This window comes from Varroa destructor, unplaced genomic scaffold (assembly GCF_002443255.2).
Source record: "Varroa destructor unplaced genomic scaffold, Vdes_3.0 BEIS01000006.1, whole genome shotgun sequence".
Lineage (NCBI taxonomy): Eukaryota > Metazoa > Arthropoda > Arachnida > Mesostigmata > Varroidae > Varroa > Varroa destructor.
This window is the reverse complement of record NW_019211459.1, coordinates 24,092,295-24,111,289: the sequence shown is the minus strand read 5'-3', so window position 1 is coordinate 24,111,289 and position 18,995 is coordinate 24,092,295. Positions and strand designations below refer to the sequence as shown.

Genomic DNA, 18,995 nt, shown 5'->3' with positions numbered 1-18,995 from the left:
ACGAATGTTATTGTCACATGCCCTTTGTGTCAGGGTGGGCGGTGCTGCTGCTGCTGCGGCTGACGGCCAAAGACGTCTGATCTGGCCAAGGATTCATCCAGATTGATGAAGTGATTAATTCTAGGCTCAGATGTAGATGTAAGATGGTAGCATCGAAAAGGGTCCTGCTCGTGGTCGCCGTCTTGGCGATTTTGACGAACTGAGAGACCCTTTGAGGACGCGACTCGAAGTAGAGTTGCTCTGAAAGTTGGATCAGATACTCAGGTTGCTCGTCATTTTCAAGTGATTGCAGGGGCAGGCTCGACAGAAGGCTTCGAGTGGCTTGTTCAGGCTGTATGGGGCACAAAAGAATGAACGAGCTAGGGCTCAATCTATAGAGAGGCTTTGTTGCGCCGAGGAACGGGGAACGATGCTCGATTCAGTGCGGGCTAGTCAAAGGACAAGTGTGGGCAAGATGTAGTCCCGTCTCCCGAGATATAGTAGATCACTAAGGCGGAGATTTCTGGCAAAGGCAATAATACGCCTGACTTTCAAAGACTGTCTCTCCGCCGTCGAATCTTGTTGGTCTCATCTACCAAAACCGACGGCGTTTTGATGAAGCCTTCACAACTGCGAGGCAAACTTCCTGACCAGACGGAAGTAGCTCCTAAGTCCCTAGTCAACATGTTCTTCACATTAAGCTGATTCACTAATTTTGCAGTCAACGGGGTCATTCGCGGGATGTTAGCTTCAGTGAGATCGGATTTTCGGGTGTCGTGATTAAGCGCATTTTAATACCGACCTTGGCTTCCTGGCCTGGTGCTATTTCGAAACGCTGAACGGTTCGCGTGAGAAGGAACTGCATCTGAATTTCGGCTACTCGGCGACCGATACAGGAACGTGAGCCCAGCCCAAACGGCAAACAGGCCCACGAATTAGCCTGAGATTCGGCTCTGTTCTCACGTAGCCAACGTTCCGGACAGAATGCTTGAGGATTAGAGAAGTTTTTCGGATCACGCCCCATCGTATAAAGCGACATAAGAATATATTTCTGAAAAGAACATCGGAAGCAACGAAAAATCAAAATGTTACTTGAAATTCACTATTATACTATTACGTGCGCATTCGTTTACAAACACTGAACATTGTAGTAGGCTTCTGTAGCGCGCACGTGACTAACTGCTACGAAGCGTTTAGTCTTAGACGTTCCCCGCGGAGACGTCGGGCAGACGCAATGACGTCTACAGATGGTCTAGGGCGGCGGGTGAATTCCGCTGGCCTTGGCATAAATACGTTTCTGCAGCAGAATATTGCCACACGTTTAGTATCTGTTCTTACACAACACTGCCGGTAAGTTTCGCTGGGGTAGTTATGAAGTTGCTGTCGGAGCAAATGGGAGATCCTGTCGGATCAGATTTAGCAGCAGTATCGCAAATGGAAAAACCTACCCAATGATTTCGCCTGTGAATTTATGGGCGATACAGTGGCTGTCCCTCTTTTGTGCACGCTCACGATTCTTGTGTTAGCACGCTTGCCTAGATTAGGCACGGGTTAGTTTGATCTGGCGTAAAGTGATAGGAGCAAACTTCTCAAATATGCCCCGACAAATTACTACCTGCACCTCGCCGTTTTTAGCGACTATCTCTATACTGCTATAGTGCGGGCCTTGTCCATGCTAGCAACCCCATTATAATTTCTGTCCACATCAACAGAAATGATGACCGCGACAGCATAAATGATAAACAACGATCATCAAAATTATAGAAATGGCGGAAACGGGTGTTCATGACCACTGTCGCTAATTCTAGTCTTGGAGAAGTGCATACACGCATTCGTGTACACACCTACCAGAGCTGTGTTTTGTCGATTCCTCATACGTGGCCTAGTTTAAGAGTCAATCAACTTTCGGCAATACTTTGAACTAGAGATAGAAGCAAATCAGACCATTTTTGCGCTCGTTCCACATGAGTAAGCCATTACCAGGAGTGCATCTATACGTACATACATGCTGTTTACCAAGGTCAACATCATTATAAATAGTAGTACCGATAAAAGAGAACAACCGAAAACACGTCAAGACTGAGAACGCTGAGGGTGAGCGAAGGCAGGCCGGAGGCGAAACAACAAACGCTGGAAATTCCCGTACGGCTGTTCCGTCGCGTGTACCAATCGCGTATAAACCATAATATGTAAAGGTAGTAGGTATTGTGGCCTCGAAGTTCTTGTCAGTTTCCCCCTGTGATTATTTTGTTGTTTGGTGTGATCATTGTTGTTATCAAGGCGTTACGTATCAGGGTACAACCATTACAAGCGCACATCGCCGCTGGCTAAAATCGTAAAAACTAACAAACAATCATTATTTTTTGGAAAGATTCGAAATAAAGAATAGTCGTCCACGTAAAACTCCGAGCATTGTCGCTGATTCGGGCCATCGTTATCAGTGTTATAGCGCTGTCTTTGCTAAGGCATAAACGATTCCAATATGACTACGGCATAAAGCTACTACCATAAGTTGCCGCTTAATCATTGTATCTTAAACCAGTTTGTCTTTCTGACGACCACGAGCGTGCGGGAATGCCAATGAGGCACCTTTACCCCGGTCGAAAGGCTTGACAACCTGCGCCGGCTGTCGATCACAGCTGGCTACTAACGCCTACGTATCTCATCGCCAGCTCCCGCCTCTGGGGTGGTTGCAATATCCAGTGCGCTACCGCATGTCTTAGCGGCGCTCTTTGTTGCTGTTATCCCTATGACGATGATGATTATGGTTTTCCTTGGTAAATTGATGTCAAGAGGCGGCAAGTCTGGCAGGTCCAAACAACGAACGAACGAACAAACAGAAAACTGAGAGTAAGAAAGATAAAAGCACCTTTATTCTATCCCTGTCCGACGATTACGGCTAGACTATACTAAAAGCGAACTATTATTTATTTATAAAAATCGATCGTATCCCGATTCAGCGATTTATCTGGAGACTAGAAATTGGCTTGGATGCGTTTCGTGTTCGCTCTTACCGCGCTTGCTTTTATACGAATCGGTTCAAGAGAGATCGACACTCGGCAGTTAGGCTAAACAGTTGTGTCTGAGGTACACATTGAAGGGAATTCAGCACTATAAATCTTTGCCATCACAATCTAATTATGTGGCAGTTCGCTTCAATAAAAAAGCCTTATTTAGATACGATACAGGCAGATGGCAATAATAGAAAATTGATAAATGGCCTGCGAGTTTTGTTTGCGGGTATCTGGTCCTGTGGCGCTTGACAAACAGCGAACGAATACGTTCTGTGTAAATCTGATATGGAGCCGATTATGATCAAAAAGAAAGGGAAAAAGATCAAATAAAAAACAGCGATTTCATAGATCGTAATCTATCGAGATGTCCTTGAGTTTAAGTGGAAACTACACTGAAAACAGTATTGTTTATTTAGAGCTGGAACCTATATCAATCACGAGAGCAAAGAATGACATGCCAACTTACGCCGGCTGGGATTCTATAGCCGTTCAGGGTGAAGTCGCGATCCAGAATTCGCGTGAGAAATGGCGCTACTGGATAAAGTCGCAGGGTCTCCTTGATGACGGCCTTGACGTACGGCATGTTCACGAGCGCCTCCTCAGGAATGTCGGTTTGCCCCTTGCCAACAGCATTTTGCACTTCCTTCAGCAACTTCTGCTGCGCTTCCGGATGCCATGACAACAGGTAAAAGGCCCACTGTGTCGCGTGCGAGGTCTACCAGAAGAGGAAAGGCAAGGCCAGACGGATATGAAAAAATCAAACAGCACAGGAAAACAGCACAGGAAAACAGCACAGCAAAGACAGTCAGCGACGATAGACTATTGAAAATAGATTTTACTAGTATCAGTCCGATTTGTGGCCAAAGTCGGCGAACACTTTGCGATATGGATCCACTTGCCCTTTTATGGGTTAGGCAGTGTACCCCAATTCCATAGAATTGGGGTGCACCATAGATGCGATCGCTGCACCCACGTAGCCATTACCAGCCACCCGTCGTCAATCCAGATCCGATCGCTAAGACTGTATCCAGGAATAACGATATGTGACGTAAAGAAGCCATACAAGGATGACATGACTGGCTGGGCGCTAGATAGGGCTTATTCTACGTGCTAGATTAGCAAACACCGTCCCTGTAGGGACACAAAGATACCTGTCTCACCGATGAACTTTACTCGGTTCCACTGTGGTGTAACGAGCTAGCATAGCGATTCTTCAAACCACTGTTTCATCATAAGTTACGTACCGCTAACTTTACCTTTGTGAAGAAAAAAAAAGTTACCACTTTTACACCATCCTTAGTGTTGAACTGAACGGCAGACACGTTAAAAACTTTCCGATCACGGGGTGAAAATCCGTTATAGACAAAAATCATCAACGGGCATAGTGTTAGTGCGAAGATAATGATAACGGATCAATATCTATTTCTCAACAGAAACGGGGTTATCACTAACAGGAAATGCGCACTCGTAGCATGGCTGCTCGGATCAACACGAAACGATATGATAAGTAGGTGCGTCCAACGGAATGATTCTATCGACATAAATTTTTTTCCGTTATAATTGGTTCCTACTTCCTCCCTTCAATGTTCTACGATTCTGCCTCTCTTCACCGTTTCCAAGCAAACGTTGTTACTTTCTGAGAAAGAAAAGAACCTCTATGTGGAGAAACGAGGGAAATGGCAAAGCAAAAACAAATACAAAAGTATCACAATTACAACAAAGTTTTACTGGCAGTTAAAGTTTACCAGTTTTACTCTGTTAAATCTAAACTCACAAACAGTTGGGTCTTCATCTAATACCAACTTCCACGCAAACTGAAGATTTTTGGAGAGCACTTTAAAATGGCGGCCGTTTAAGTTTAACACAATCCATTCTTAATTTGAGTAACAATGTATAAGGAGCATAATCAATTTCGTTTATTCCTCCACTTTCCTGGCGACCTCTTAATGCGGGAACAGCTTCTCGTTTAAATGACACTAGTGATGATACCATTGAAGCAGCTAAGGTCGTTTGTAGTGTTCCAAAAAATTATACGCCAACCAACGAGCTCGTCGCATACAACAAAAGCGTGCAGTACGTAAAAACGTGTGCGACCTCCATCTTACGTGGAACACAACGCAACGGTAAAAACCGCCACTACAGTGCCCTCCCAGGGCACGCAGTGTAACGTTAGGCCCAAAACAACGGATTATGCCCATTGATTGCATTTTCAAAGTTCTCTTATGCTGAATATACCAACTACTGGCCATACCCAAAGCGGTGATCTATGCTACGTTTAGAGCTACACGAAACATCGAATAATACGCGCATTTTGTTACTTCATTTTTTTTTTACATTATATTTACATTTCATTAGATTACTTGTTACGGAAGTGCCTGTCAAGCAGTGGTTCGAATATGAGATAAAATAGATGGTTTCGTTATATAATGTTATTGGTAAATTTTATATAAAAAATTAAGTCTCATGTGTAAATATCCACTACGGGGTGCAAGGTCGTTTCCACGTGCCATCTCTTTAGTTTTTTGCCGCCACAATGTGAGCTTAGTGAGTTTTTTCGATTTGTATGTGCCCCGAAGCACGGTAGCTTCCGAACGTTCCGGGTTTGTTCAATAAGATCACGAATGCGTTTTAAAGAGCAAAATGAGCGTAGGTGTTTATCGATTTGCATAGTTGTTTACAATGCCTTTTTTGCTAACAGAACGTATTAGTCGTTGTTTTGCATCCTGGGCCATAGATGTAAAGTAATTGAGTATGTTTTCTTTTCTTTTGATCTCCTGCTGCACTGCTACGAATGCTCGCATCGCTTCGCCTCACTCTGGCCTCGTAAACTTCGTCGCTGTTTTCGAAGCCTTTACTGCGGCCATAAAGGTCCGCTTTGCAGTTCCGATCGCGATGCGTTGGCCCTGTATGGTGCCAACGCGTCAAGATCTCTATTTCTTTCTCGTCAGCGTTCTCTAGCGTAACAGTAACACTATTAACAACGTACAACGTAACGAACAAGCGATCTGTCCACCGACCGGCAATCTGCCCAGCCCGGTAACTAATAGCACCAGAGCCTGAATTCTTATAGGTCGCCTGATTATCTACGCTTGATGGTAGCCTGGGTGATGGTGTCAACCAGGAACCATAAGCTGACAAAATATACGACAGCAATACCCAACACTGGCGCCGGTGCCAGCTTTTGTAGTAAGCCTAGGTGTCATTTTCTCTAGTTGCTCCCACGCCGCTAAAGAAAGATAAATTGCTAATCAAAATATGTCATCGCCTTACTGTCCTCGTCACTTACGTTCAGGATGACATGTACAACGTAAAACGGGAGATTCTGTAGGCAACGCTAGTAGCGACGTAAAATGGCGCCGCATCAAGCAGCGCTTCACCGCACGCCCGCTCTATTATTGCTAATGTCATCTTGGCCATGATTATCGCAAAGCCGAAGTTGCCACTGCATAAGCCGTTTCTCAATGCCCTCGCATCAGTTATTATAGGCATCCGTTGCAAAAAAAAATTGTGTGTATTCAACAAAGGTTTTTTATGCAGGAGGAAGTGCCTTATTTGCAGGGGATAGAGGTTTTGACCGTGCCTGCAACTGTGTGTGTTTACTAGACACTTGCATTGCATGGATCTCGCATAAATGAAGTGCGACCTGTAAATGTGGTGCCTGTATCGGTTAAATATAGAAGATAGCCCATGCATGAGCCCATAGGGAGGTATAGGGCAACTCGTTACGCGCAAAGGCCGCACAGGCGAAGCGGGCTGCTAGTAAATAATAGTTGTAAATAATAACAGTGGCCATGAGTAACTTAATACAAAAAACGGGAACTTCAGCTCGGTAGTCATGTATGTACAATACGCAGAAAGCAAACCTGAACCTGATTCTTTTACAGACTACTGGATTAAACTGCAAACTCCGCAAATCTGGAACGATTACACCGTTCTCTATAGAGTTCGACAAAGATTGTCTACAGAAAATTATTTCAAAGCGCTGTAACTTTATTCACCTATCTTACCGGGAAAGCTAGGTAAAAGTTATGCAATTAAATTACCAAGGGCCACACGTTTTATAACCTCGAGGATCCCTATATCTATATATCAAGTGCCGTGTTAGCTTACCGTGTCCGCTGCGGCAAGAAAGAGATCGGCGACGATACTGACAAGTTCTTCAGCGGAGATATTTGATTCTATAAGCTGCGCGATCAACGAAGATCCAGCTTCAGTGTGGACACCGCCATGGCTAACCGAATTCAATTTGTGCACGTTCTCTTCAACGAGCTGACGTGCTGCAAAAAAAAAAAACAGAAAACACATTGTAGATGTCAGCTGGAACACTCATTTCTTATATGTCACTCATTTATAATGGAGGACATCCACCTAAATAAATTTGATAGCAAACCTAGCTAATTTATTCATCGAACTCTAACCATCGCTTTTAATTATCTAAAGCGCAATCCTGCTTAATAACTGTCGACATTTTAGCACGATATGCATTTAGCGTATAAAAGCTGAAATACGTCTTGAAGATGACACCATTATAAAACAAAAAAATGCTTATCACCTCTCACCAATTGAGTTAATTAACGTTAGGTTTTCTTTTTTTGTTACGTGTTCAATCTTACAACAACTGTTCTGTATTCGTACCGTATATCTATACCCTGTTGAATCCTCCGTGTTAAAAACGTCGTGAGGCCAATCAGCTTTAAGAAGAGAGCATCACTCGTGGACCGAGGTGTATACCCGTTACTTTTTAAAAATCTAGATCGATATAAATTATTCAAGGCCCATCGAGAATATATCCCCAAACGACTTTCCCATAAACACAGCTTTAGCGAAAACAGCAATAACATGTAAAAATGTTCCTGTGAGTTTAATAAGTCATCTCCAGTAGGTACAAACGACGACTTGAGAATCCTATCCTGTTAAAGCGTTTTGCCCTTCTTCTTGCATGCGTCTATTCTCTGACGCGGTGGTATCACCACGAGAGTTGTCCAAAACGATAGATGGAGAATCAGGTAAGACCAAGTTTCTGCAAAACCGGTTCTTCTCTGCTTCATTCGCCACTCGCTTTATCTGTTCGTGCTGCCAGCTCTAAGCACTGTTCATTACTACCGCGACTCCTACGAAATGGTGGCCGTCGGCGGCAGCTCTATGCCCGTCCTCACTATAAGCGCACAAGCAGAAAAGCACTTCAATAGCAGTGTACTGTTTTTCTTTTATTGACTAAGAGACGGACCGTTTCAGAGTTGTTGCACTGTCTGCGTTGACGTCGCCGATCAGGAGCGCCCATGAAGAATCATCCTCGAGCGCTGATCCGACCGGAGCCAAGACAACAAAAGGAATGTCGCGTCTATAACAAGGTACTCAGAGCTTACTTAAAAAGCCCATGTCTGCAGTCTACCGCCTAAAATACATGTACTTGTGATCTCTGAAGCAGTCGTCAGTCAACAAAACGAAAATCAAGGCACTAGGCTAGGAGCAGCCGTTTGACTTTGCCCCAAACGGTGACAGTGACGGCAGTGGCACTGTTGGAGACGGGATTGTTTTTGAGCGTCGTTGGAACACCTGCAGCTCGTCTGCCCCTATTTCGCTTCGTTGTCGTACTCCGGTGCTCGGTGTGCTTCGTTCAGTTCAGTTCAGTTCAGTTCAGTTTTTTCTGATCGGAACGGCGATCAGATTTAGTCGGACGTTTTTTCCGTCGTTGGTCACAGCCGATAAACGGGTCTCTTCTGTCGCAGGCCGATATACAATATTGTAGTTTGGCGTGGCGCTGTCTTTGCTACTGCTGGTTGCTTTTGCTAGTGCTATTGAGCACGTATATAGACGCCGTGGCAAACGTCGGCGTCGCGAAATCGTAGAACGAACATGGCTACGAAGAAAAAGCGGGAGTAATCAAGAAGCTCCAATATAATAATCTAATTCTCCTGCCGATTACTACGTAATCGGTGGATGAAGTTGAACGGTTAGTAAGCACAGCAGTCTTTGCCGCAAGCATTACGAATCCACGGCAATCTTCAGTCGCCAACAGTGTTATAGTTATTGTCCAGTAACAGCCGGTAGCTGTCGCTTATGGGAAGAACCGCGCAATTTGTCGCGTTTACTTGGAGCATGTGCGCGCCGTTGCCGAATCGCTGGTCAGTGCGGGAGACGATCTGTAGCTTGTTTTGCTTGGGTCAATCAATCGCTGCTGCTGATTCCTCTGTAAGGTAGACTTTGTTGATCCGGATGATCGAGTGATGGTGGACTGAATTTTACTGGGGAGCACCATCCACCATAATTAGCAGAGTCATCGTCGTGTGCGATGGGTGTCGGCTTCATCGCTTCGTCTGCTGAAATCGCCGAAAGCGATTGCCGCCTCAGTGACAGTGCTGTCAACGATGAACTGGTCATCAGTGAAGGTAAACAGTGGCGGATGACTTCACTACTACGGTTTCATTATTGGCTGTCACTTTCGCTTTCTGGGCTTTCTGCTCCAGCTGCTTAGCTGAGTCAGCGTGACGCTTCGTCTGCCGACGGCCAACGTAACGTTAAGCGCCTAACGCTCGTGCTTCTTGACTGCCGCTATAGCCGCTGCTGGGATAAACGTTGATAGCACACATTGGCTCAGACAAGGCCTGACGGCTAATGGTGAAAGCTACAGCATAGATAGCCGCGAGCGACAAAGAATGTTTAAAGTGTGAGGAAAAATAACACTGCAGTAATAATATATTGTATGTCATATGTCTGGCAGCGCAGTGAACGTCGTGTTTAACCAAAAAGCGCAACAATGAAAAGAGAAAGACCTTCTGATCGAGTACGGAAACAGAAGATCACTATCACGTAAACAACCGACGCTTATAGTCACAAAAAAAGAAAAGAAATAGAAAAAAAGATATCAGAATTGAGTGCAGATGTAACCTTGAAATCGAGAGGGAAGCAATGACTATACTAAAAAATCGAATTGGAATGACAGAAGGACCTGTGACGTATAACGTTAGCTTTACTTTACGTTGCGGCTTCGCAACGATACGGGTACATAAATTGAGAAAGATAGCCATTGCATATGCGCGGACGGTACACCAGATAACGCGGTACAATTTTCTTTCTATTACATTGTCAATTAAGCCGGCACAGGGCAAGAATATTCGTTGGCATGTGTAAATTATGTGTTATTTCAAAAATGGCCCAGGGTAATGCCTCGATAGCAATACTTCTCTCTCAATATGTATTAATTAGTCATGAAATTTTGCTACATAAAAGCAGGTGATTTGAAGCTGTTTACGTGTCGCCCGTAATTATATTTTCGAAATCAAGCTTTCGTCGGAACTAATTTACTGCGGCTTAAGTGTCTGCTTTCCTAGAGAAGATCGCTTGATCTTTTGTTGTTATCCGCACCATTATTAATACTTTTCTCACAGATTCTGTCATTCGTTTGTTGCCGTCATCGTTTCATGTCAACAATTGTTATCATATTGCTTTCTTCCAAGATAAAAAGCTATGACCCTAGCTTTTCACTATTATTTCTTCTGTGAAATATCGCGTCGTCTGATGTTCAGATGGCTTTCTCACACCGAGAGCTTTTCCGTCCGACGCAGGCTCTAGAGCACCACAATGCTCCGATTCGTCCGTGCCTCGCGATGGTTGCCCCCGATTGCTCCAGATGCGGTCCCTGTGCAGTGCTTGTCGTTTGACATCAGGACTCCTCAGCTCCTGAACATGGGACCCCCTTAGCAGCGCCCATGACGATGTCGACTGGCGGAGCACCTGTTATCTCAAAAGCAAAATCGCGCGGAGCGGATGCTACTGTGGCGCTGCTTCTGCTGCAAACGCCACAGCGAGAATCTGCAGGGGGGCGGCCCGTAAATTCTGTGTCCACTTCGCCCTTATTGCTATTGTTGTTGTCGTCGTCGTCGTCTTCTTCTTCTTCTTCATCTTCATCTTCATCTTCATCTTCTTCTTCTTCTTCTTCTTCTTCTTCTTCTTCTTCTTCTTCTTCTTCTTCTTCTTTTTCTTCTTCTTCTTTTTCTTCTTCTTCTTCTTCTTCTTCTTCTTCTTCTTCTTCTATTACCCAGTGTATGTTCGCCCGGCGGACAGCGCGCAGATTAGTTCGTTTTGCCTTTATGGGCCTATCTATGTGTGATTAAGCATGTGTGTGTGTGTGTGTGTCTGTGTACGTTTGTTTGCGTGTGTGTGCGCGTGTCGCTGTGAGTGTAACTATGTTTGTCTGTGTCAAAGCGTGCGTCACTGGGATGAATAGCGAGTCAAAAAAAAAAAAAAAAAAAAAACGAAGTTATGGTAGCAATAGCAGCAGATGCAGTATCCATCGCACCAGCAACAAACAACAAGCAGATGGGAGCGCGCCGTCCAGCGTCTGTGAGTGGGGACGGTGCTGGTGATCTTGATGCTTGCTCCGCTGGTGCTAAAAACCAGCCCGGGGCTGGCACCCCGCTGAGCGGTCGCCACGGCCGCAGCGGCTGCGAGACGCCGTTCGCCGCGCATCAGATTTGACAAAGCGAAGACGATGTGGCTGGTGGTGGTGGTGGTGGTGGTATTGCGGTTTGATAGCCGGAAGTGGCCCGGCGTGCCCACTGGGGGAGCGGTCACTCGCGATGAAGATCACTGATGCTGCAGTGCGTCACTGGAACGTTGTGGCGACAGCAGGCGTTGCTGCCGCTGCCACATCTACCAGCATCAGCAGAGCTGGCCATAATCGGCTTGCCATCACCACCATCACTCAACTGCTTGCTGTTATCGCCGTTGGTAACAGCAGCAGGGGCCTGGTAAGCAAAGCAGTGCAGACTTAGCTCCATCAGACAGATGAACGGATGGACAAACAAATATATACCGAACACGGTTCTGCAGAAACAGTACTGCTGCGACGCCTGTCGGTGGCTGGATGCAGAAGCAAAAGTGGCCGCCTAGAAGAATATAAGATAAAGACGAATGATGACGATGAAGTTCGAAAGGAAAAGATGAAAATTATGTTGATGAAATAATGGTACTTGTAGCGATGCTGCCGATGCTATTAATGATAATGGCCATGGCGGAGATGACGACGAATCAGTAGGAGAAGAGCGAAGGGGGGCCGACTACAGACCAGAGTTGTCGAGCGGCTTAGTTGACTACGACGATCCAGTCGAATATTACTACTATTGCTGCTGCTGCTGCTGCTGCTACTACTACAACAACGTGTGTATCAATTATTGGTCTGTCCAAAGTGGATCGAGTTCCATTCCGAAGCCAGGATGCGGCCAAAACAGACGGGGCTCGCTGCGTCTGCTTCAACCGGCGATTCGCACAAGGAGCAGAAAATGGCTGGTGGTCGAGTCGACGCTCAAGGCCGAATCCGAAGGCGGAAGGTTCTGGGCTCTGAGTATAGTAATCGCCGGTGTCGCCGATTCGAATAGCGGACTCGCGGGGCCGTCTAGCGGGCCGAAACTTAAAAAGGCTAGGCTCGTATGGAGTGGACATATGGCCTGATAGACCTGAATGTTCACCGTACAGTCGCAATGACCTAGAGCAAAAGCGAAACAGACATAACGGGCGGTCATGGGTCGGACGGGCCAGCCAGAATCACAGTCACTTTGCTGCAACGGTCCAGTTTCTTCCATCCTGGGAACCTTTCTTCGTAGGTGGCTAATAGCAGACCACTCACTTTAGAAAGAGTGAGCTGCGTCCGTTGTCAAATGAATATCATCATAACCTAGTGGTGCTAGTCGTAGAGCTATGCAACTTTCAGTGATTTTTAACCTTCTCATCTCTTTTTTTTTGATAATTTCTAAGTAATTTCTTTAGCGGAAGCTTCGCACTGTAGAATTTTGGGCATGATATAACATGTGCTACGAATATATACATTTACCATGAGCGTCTCTTATGATTCGTCAAATGGTCATCTTGCAGATAAACGTCAGTATCCGCGCATCAGTTTACCTTTTCTATATCTCTGAGCATGGCGCAGTAGCTTTCTGTCATGTGTGCATATGTGCGCATGTGCGTGTGTGCATGTGTGAAGAGTGATGCGCTTGGCTACAAACAACTCACCTAATTCAAGCGCACGTCCAGCTGCTCTCTCGAAGTTCCTCCACATGGGCAAACGAAGGACACTGGCCAACTTAGGTGAAACTGTCGTCATTTTGGCTGACTCGGCGAATATTTGCTGTACACAACTCACAAATTCGTGAATCGATTCCGGACGCACCGAAGCTTCAGTTTCGGTATTATGCTGAGCCGTTGAGATGCATCCCAGACGACGGCCAAAGATCATCGCTCCCAAAGCTTCGTATTTCAAAGAACAGGAAATTAAGTGCCGTTAGACATGAAAGAGGAGAGTTAGTTAACTAACGCAGTGTGATTAATAAGCGACTTATTCAAAGACATACCTCAGTTGACTAGGGGGCAGAGACTCTTCGAAAGTGAGGTTTATCTAAGACGAGACGTTTACGTTCTAAGGTAACGTATTTATAGGGCTTTGTCTTGTACAGCTTGGTGGCGCGTTACACAAATCAAAGGGAGCGTTGCTTTAAGAAATTCTATTCGTTTCAACTTACATTCAATGGACCAGGTATAAAGTTCACGTTCGAGATTATTCAGGTAGCCATTATTATCAGCGGAAATGTTGCCCCAACGGGACACCATATCTCCAATCACCTCGTTGAATACGGGCACATGATCGGAAACTGTTTTAGGCCGAAGAAATACGTTGTTAAGTGCCCTCCTGCATTCCTGCCACTCGGGTCCTTCCCTGTAAAGAATTCAAGTTTGTAACTAAAAAACTTCACAATAATCTCTACCTAAATTTCTGTTCCACGGAAACGCGCCGCTGATCCGATCCGGCCATAGACACTTTTTCGACAAGATCAGGCTTAACTATGAATTGAGCGACTAGATACTGATTAGGTGGGCAAATCCAACGTTGAAATGAACAACTTAAGTTTTCCGTGTACCCGCACTTCATTGTACTAGGAAAGGGGTTCGCTCTAATGAAGTCTTTGGGTGCCCAGTTCCTGTCTTCAGCAGTGCTCGATAGCCGAAGTTGCATCGGTGTTCGACACAGGCGAATTAACGAACTTTCGAGTCAGGCCTTTCAACCCTCTGTTAACCTCATTGACTCGAGGGTTTAACGGATGCTTCTGCTGGCTTTCAATATTCTATCATCATTAACTGGAAAACCGCACCAATTGGTTCAAACCGTCGGCAATCCGGCGCGAAGCTATGACCTAGCACTTAGCATTCAGCATATCGACTACAGAGTCTTGCTGTTTCACGTATTTGATGAAATGATCAGGGTTTTCCATCGGTTACGTCTCGAACTAAAATGTTATCGTGCCCTTAGAGAAGCACGAGCCTCGGAACAAACGAGTAATTAACTAACTGTTTGATTTGAAGTCTCCCGTGTATGTAAACGGTTTTTTAGCTACGTACGTTAATAGACAAAAGAATCAAGTGCGCTGCGGGCGGACACTAATAGTGAAGCTTGAAGTAAAGAAAAGAGGTCTATATTGATTGCCACAGACCCTTACGCAAGCTGCGTATCTTAATATATGAAGCCCCCGATGTGTTACTACGCAGGTATTACGCATAGGAAAGCAGAATTCGTCTCTCATCGTACCGTCCGTAATCATTTGTATTTCAGCTGTCATGTTGGAACAGTTTCAATCGATTTACCAAATGTGTCCAGTTAATCGACATATTTACTAGTGGCTAAACGTTTACGTTATTCAGTTTTGCTTTCGCTTATATGCAAGCTATATTACCGTATGATTGCTAGCTTTGTTAGCAATTATAATCGCTTGATGGGTTATTCGGACTATAACTCCATATCTTATTAACATGAGCCAATAATTCAGCTTTGTCAAGCAGCTGTGCCTGGTTGTCAAGCGGCAACAACTTCTACCTACTACTTCCTCTTTAGTAGTTATTATTGACATTTCTAGTTAACTACCACTGGTAAAAGTAGTATTTTGTCATTTTATTAATATAGAATGTCCCGCGTGTACGTATTATCGCCCTCCGCTTGCAACTGTTTCTCCCGCTTGGGGGAAGGATTGGCGAGGGGTATCCTAACAAGTAGTTTTTTTTTTAAATCATAGCCACCGTCGTCGTAGAGTAAATAAGCAACTGTTCTTTTTGTTGCCCCTTGGAGTTTTTCGTCGGGGCTGTAAACAACGTCTCTTGTTTATTACAATTAGATGATATAGCCAATTGGCCATATCACTATGATAGTCAGCTAAACGGACACAGTCGCCCCTTACGGACAAGCGTCGCCGATGTACGCTGATCGCTTTGTTACCGTCTCTGTGTTGTGGATTGCCCTGGCGAACCGGGTTGGGCCTATGGATCGCGTTAGGCGTCTTGGAACCGTCGCTAGGAAATCTGGCTCCCAGCCCTATACCAGACTATAGCCGCGACCGCAGCTGCTGCTACAATAACCACACTGAAGCACCGGCCCGCACGACGCTGCATCTGCACCCAGGCGCAGCAATAACTAACCTATCTGCCTCTGCTGCTGCCGCCATCACAGTAGAGAAATGGCAAGAGGCACTCTTCCGTTGCAATGAACATATCGCAGCAAATCGCAAAAACATTGCCGATACAACACAATTAACACAAGCCGAAACGTCGCAAACCCTCCGTCAATACTAACAACAGGCAGACAGCCGCCATCACCCCGTCACCAGTGCTATCGTGATTCGCCACTTCTGTTAGGCCACCGCTGCACATTCACACCCTCATGAAAACACGTCAATGCGGCCAAACAGACAGACCACTCATATGCGCCTGCCACCGGGGCAGCCGGTGCTATAGCCGGTCCTAGCGGGGCATCGGGTGCGCCTACAAGAAGTTGGCTGGCTGGCTGGCTGGCTGGCTGGCTACTGCAACGAGAATCAGCGATGACGACAACAACAACGGATGCTATCTACCATAGCGGTTTAAAAGAACAAGCAACAACATGTTCAATAAATGACAAACCATGGACCCGAAATCAGGTAATCGAAGTAGAAAAAAGGACAGTGATATGAAAAATCATCACATGATCAACAATCGGCCTGCGGTTCCCGCTCAGCTGCAACAGTAGCTACCGCAGCGCCTGCCGAAGGCTCAAGTCTACTTCGGCAAATAATTCGCCTACTGCAAGTGTGGCTTGGGGGAGCTCATACCGGCGCCGCCTTCGCCCAGGCGGCAACGAGGAATGACTACCTAGCCCCAACGGCTCATCTTCCCGGGGGCCGTTTACTGATGGACCGAATGCGACGGACGGCCAATGCAACGCCAAAAACGTAGTAATCCAGCGGCAGCAGTGGCAACAGCAATTACCGCCATCACCAGCTGGACTATTACGACTGCGGCGTTTTGCCTTTACGAACGTCGCGGTGGCCGGCAGATTTTCTTTTTCTGCATCTATGCATTATTGCTGGGTGAACATCTTCTAGGAAGTATGCTATGACCACGAACCCCGGCCATAGATGTGTTTGTCTACAGCGGCCGTTACTAGCTATTAGGCCCGGCTAAAGGACCTGTGACGGGGCGGGACGAATCGCCGCAGCAGTTGAGGAACACACAGGCCAGTACACAGACCACACAGCGGCCAAGATGAAAAGGCGATGTTCAAAAGGCCGAATCCCCTATATTGTGTAGCGGCGCGTATTTGTGCGGCGGAACTTCCCTACGAAGTATTGGCCCTTTTGTCGTTTGTCAGCAGTGAATGTGACGTTGTAATGTTACAGGTCATATGCCACACGGAGCGGGTTAGGACTGATAAAACGAAAATACATAATGTAACGTTTCGATGCAATTGTGGACAATATCAGCGATTCTTTCTGGAAAGAAAGAAAACGAAGACTAGTGATTGTTTATAGGGACTGCTTTAACGTGAATATATAGCTATACTTCATCATAAACTTATATAAGTGTAGATGCGAACTTGTTGGTAGAGCTAGAATTCATTGTTAACAAGGCACTGAAACTTCTGAAGGCCATTTAGACATCACATTTTACAATTGCTTTTGCGGAACACGCGAACTACACGTTTAGAAACTGTTGACGGACCATACTGAACCGAGACAGTTACTAACCAGGTACGGATTTTACCGCAATCGGTTCCTGATGAAGTATCACGTGTTTATCGTTCCTAGCAGTTCCACGCATGATACTTCATGTTTGTGTATGAACAAAACAGGCACCTAATTCTTCGCTACAGACACTTAACAGACAGGATTCTTCGTCCTATCTATCTTCTCGCAAACCATCTTGCAAGACCTCAGCTGATCCCATTGGATGGCTTAATCTGTGCCCGACCTCCACCTTGATAGCGAATACCCGGATACTTTTTCCGAATAGAAAGTTATATATATATATATATATATATATAAAATGAATAGCTTTCCTTTCCTTGTCACTAATCAACAATACCTACAACAAGATCTCAAGCATCACTCACACAGCATATTTTTACGATTGTTATCTAACTACGTGCGTGGTACTCACATGAAGAATAAGCCGCGTTTGATGCCTTTTTTCTCATTGTAAATCGTCCAAGCCTCCGGCACCATGTGTTGGGGGTACTTGCCCTCATTGGCGTACACCTGTTGAATGAGTCCGGAATCGGCGACGAAAACACTTTCGACATCCCCTAACTTCTCAGTATATATTGGCCCTAGCTGCTTATGGCGGTGATCACAGTACTCATGGATGCGTGGCGCACCCCCAAACCTGATCACGTCTAGAGTGGTGCCTATTAAGGGCAGTGCTCGAGGTGCTGGCAGTTCTTCGAACGGATGTGTTTCACGGTTGGACACCCCGGGAAGGTCAGCCTGATTTCCCTTCTCCGGCTTTCTTTTGGCCCACAAAGCGTGGAAGGGGCATGCTGATATGGCGTTGCTATCTGCTGTTGACAATGCACTAGACGCAGCCCAGCGTGCGATCAAATGGCCAACCTCGAGGAGCGCCTTTACATTTGAGAGCATCTTGATTGAAACTATCGGTGAAGTTCTTGCTCGTCACGAGAGGAGGGCGTACGTACTATTTCAGACTGATAGACAGACACGTTACACTTCGTATAAAGAAAAAAGAAAACTGTTCATGTAGGAACAGTTTGTTGGACTAATAAGGACAAAAGGAACTGAACCACACCAATAATGATGAAGTCCATAAGGATTTGTTAGTTAATAACCAACATAGTAGTTGATGTTGTTGGCGATGTGGCTCTTGTTGTTGTTGTTGTTGTTGTTGTTGTTGTTGTTGTTGCTGTTGTTGTTGTTGTTGTTGTTGTTAAATTGCAGTTAACACGGTGCTAACTAAAAGCGTCTAAGAGCGGGATGGTCATCCAGGCTACAGGTGGGTTAGCGAAGCTCGACCTCCAGATCTGCCGTCCGCTAAATGTTTTGACTAAAGTAGCATTGACAACGATGTGCTCAACGGGACAGAAACGCTTCGTTTAAACTTTTTCTTCGTCTTCTACGTTTGTACTATGAGGATGGAGGTTTCTGTCCTATGGCCTGCCTTTCTCGTTTTTAGGTGCTTAGCAGACGCGCGTCCTATCTCAATTTTCGTTTTCTACTAGTCGAAGATGATGCATACGTATACATACATATGTATATATACATATAGGGTCACAATTACTGCCGTTGTACACGCACTGTTCTGCGGCGAAGAAAAAAAAAACTTAATTTTTCAGTACTACAATTGCTTGTTCTCTACTAATACTACTCGGAAAGAAATAGAGCCGACTTTACACTGCGGCTGACAAGTAACATCAACTGCATGGCACCTCGGCTCGTCTCTCTGTTAAATCGGCAGCGGGCACATGCCTTTGGCAGATGGGGCGAGAGGTAGGTGGAGCCTGGTATCCTCCTCGCCGGCGAAACAGCTCGTCGCTCCTCCGCAAGTCGGCATCCAGCTCGCCAGCAAGCGCCTGGTGACCAGAGCCGAATTAGCAGTCGCCGAAGCAGCAGGCCCGAACGCGGACAAGCGCACACGAAGGCCAGAAGAACACCCAGTCATAGACAGACGAGGGCACGCCGACGCCAGTTCCTG

The 18,995-nt window shown here is 45.8% G+C and overlaps 1 protein-coding gene across 12 annotated transcripts in view; it reads right to left on the bottom strand.

The window, feature by feature from the left end:
* Positions 1–18,744, bottom strand: part of LOC111253188 (cytochrome P450 315a1, mitochondrial-like) — a 64,133-nt gene extending 45,389 nt beyond the window's left edge. For 11 of the 12 annotated variants that reach the window (XM_086993827.1, XM_086993828.1, XM_086993825.1 and 8 more), the window contains exons 1-6: positions 17,448–18,743; positions 13,511–13,704; positions 13,005–13,238; positions 7,104–7,270; positions 3,460–3,708; positions 1–1,030 (exon numbers count right to left, since the gene is read on the bottom strand). The exon at positions 1–1,030 is cut by the window's left edge and continues 5,557 nt beyond it. In XM_086993827.1, the coding sequence (XP_086849953.1) occupies positions 710–1,030; positions 3,460–3,708; positions 7,104–7,270; positions 13,005–13,238; positions 13,511–13,704; positions 17,448–17,926 (1,644 nt within the window). In that variant the 5' untranslated portion in view covers positions 17,927–18,743 and the 3' untranslated portion in view covers positions 1–709. Of the gene's footprint in view, positions 1,031–3,459; positions 3,709–7,103; positions 7,271–13,004; positions 13,239–13,510; positions 13,705–17,447 lie in introns of all 12 variants that reach the window. The other variant, XM_086993836.1, reaches the window with a different exon arrangement.
* Positions 18,745–18,995: the final 251 nt, after the last annotated feature.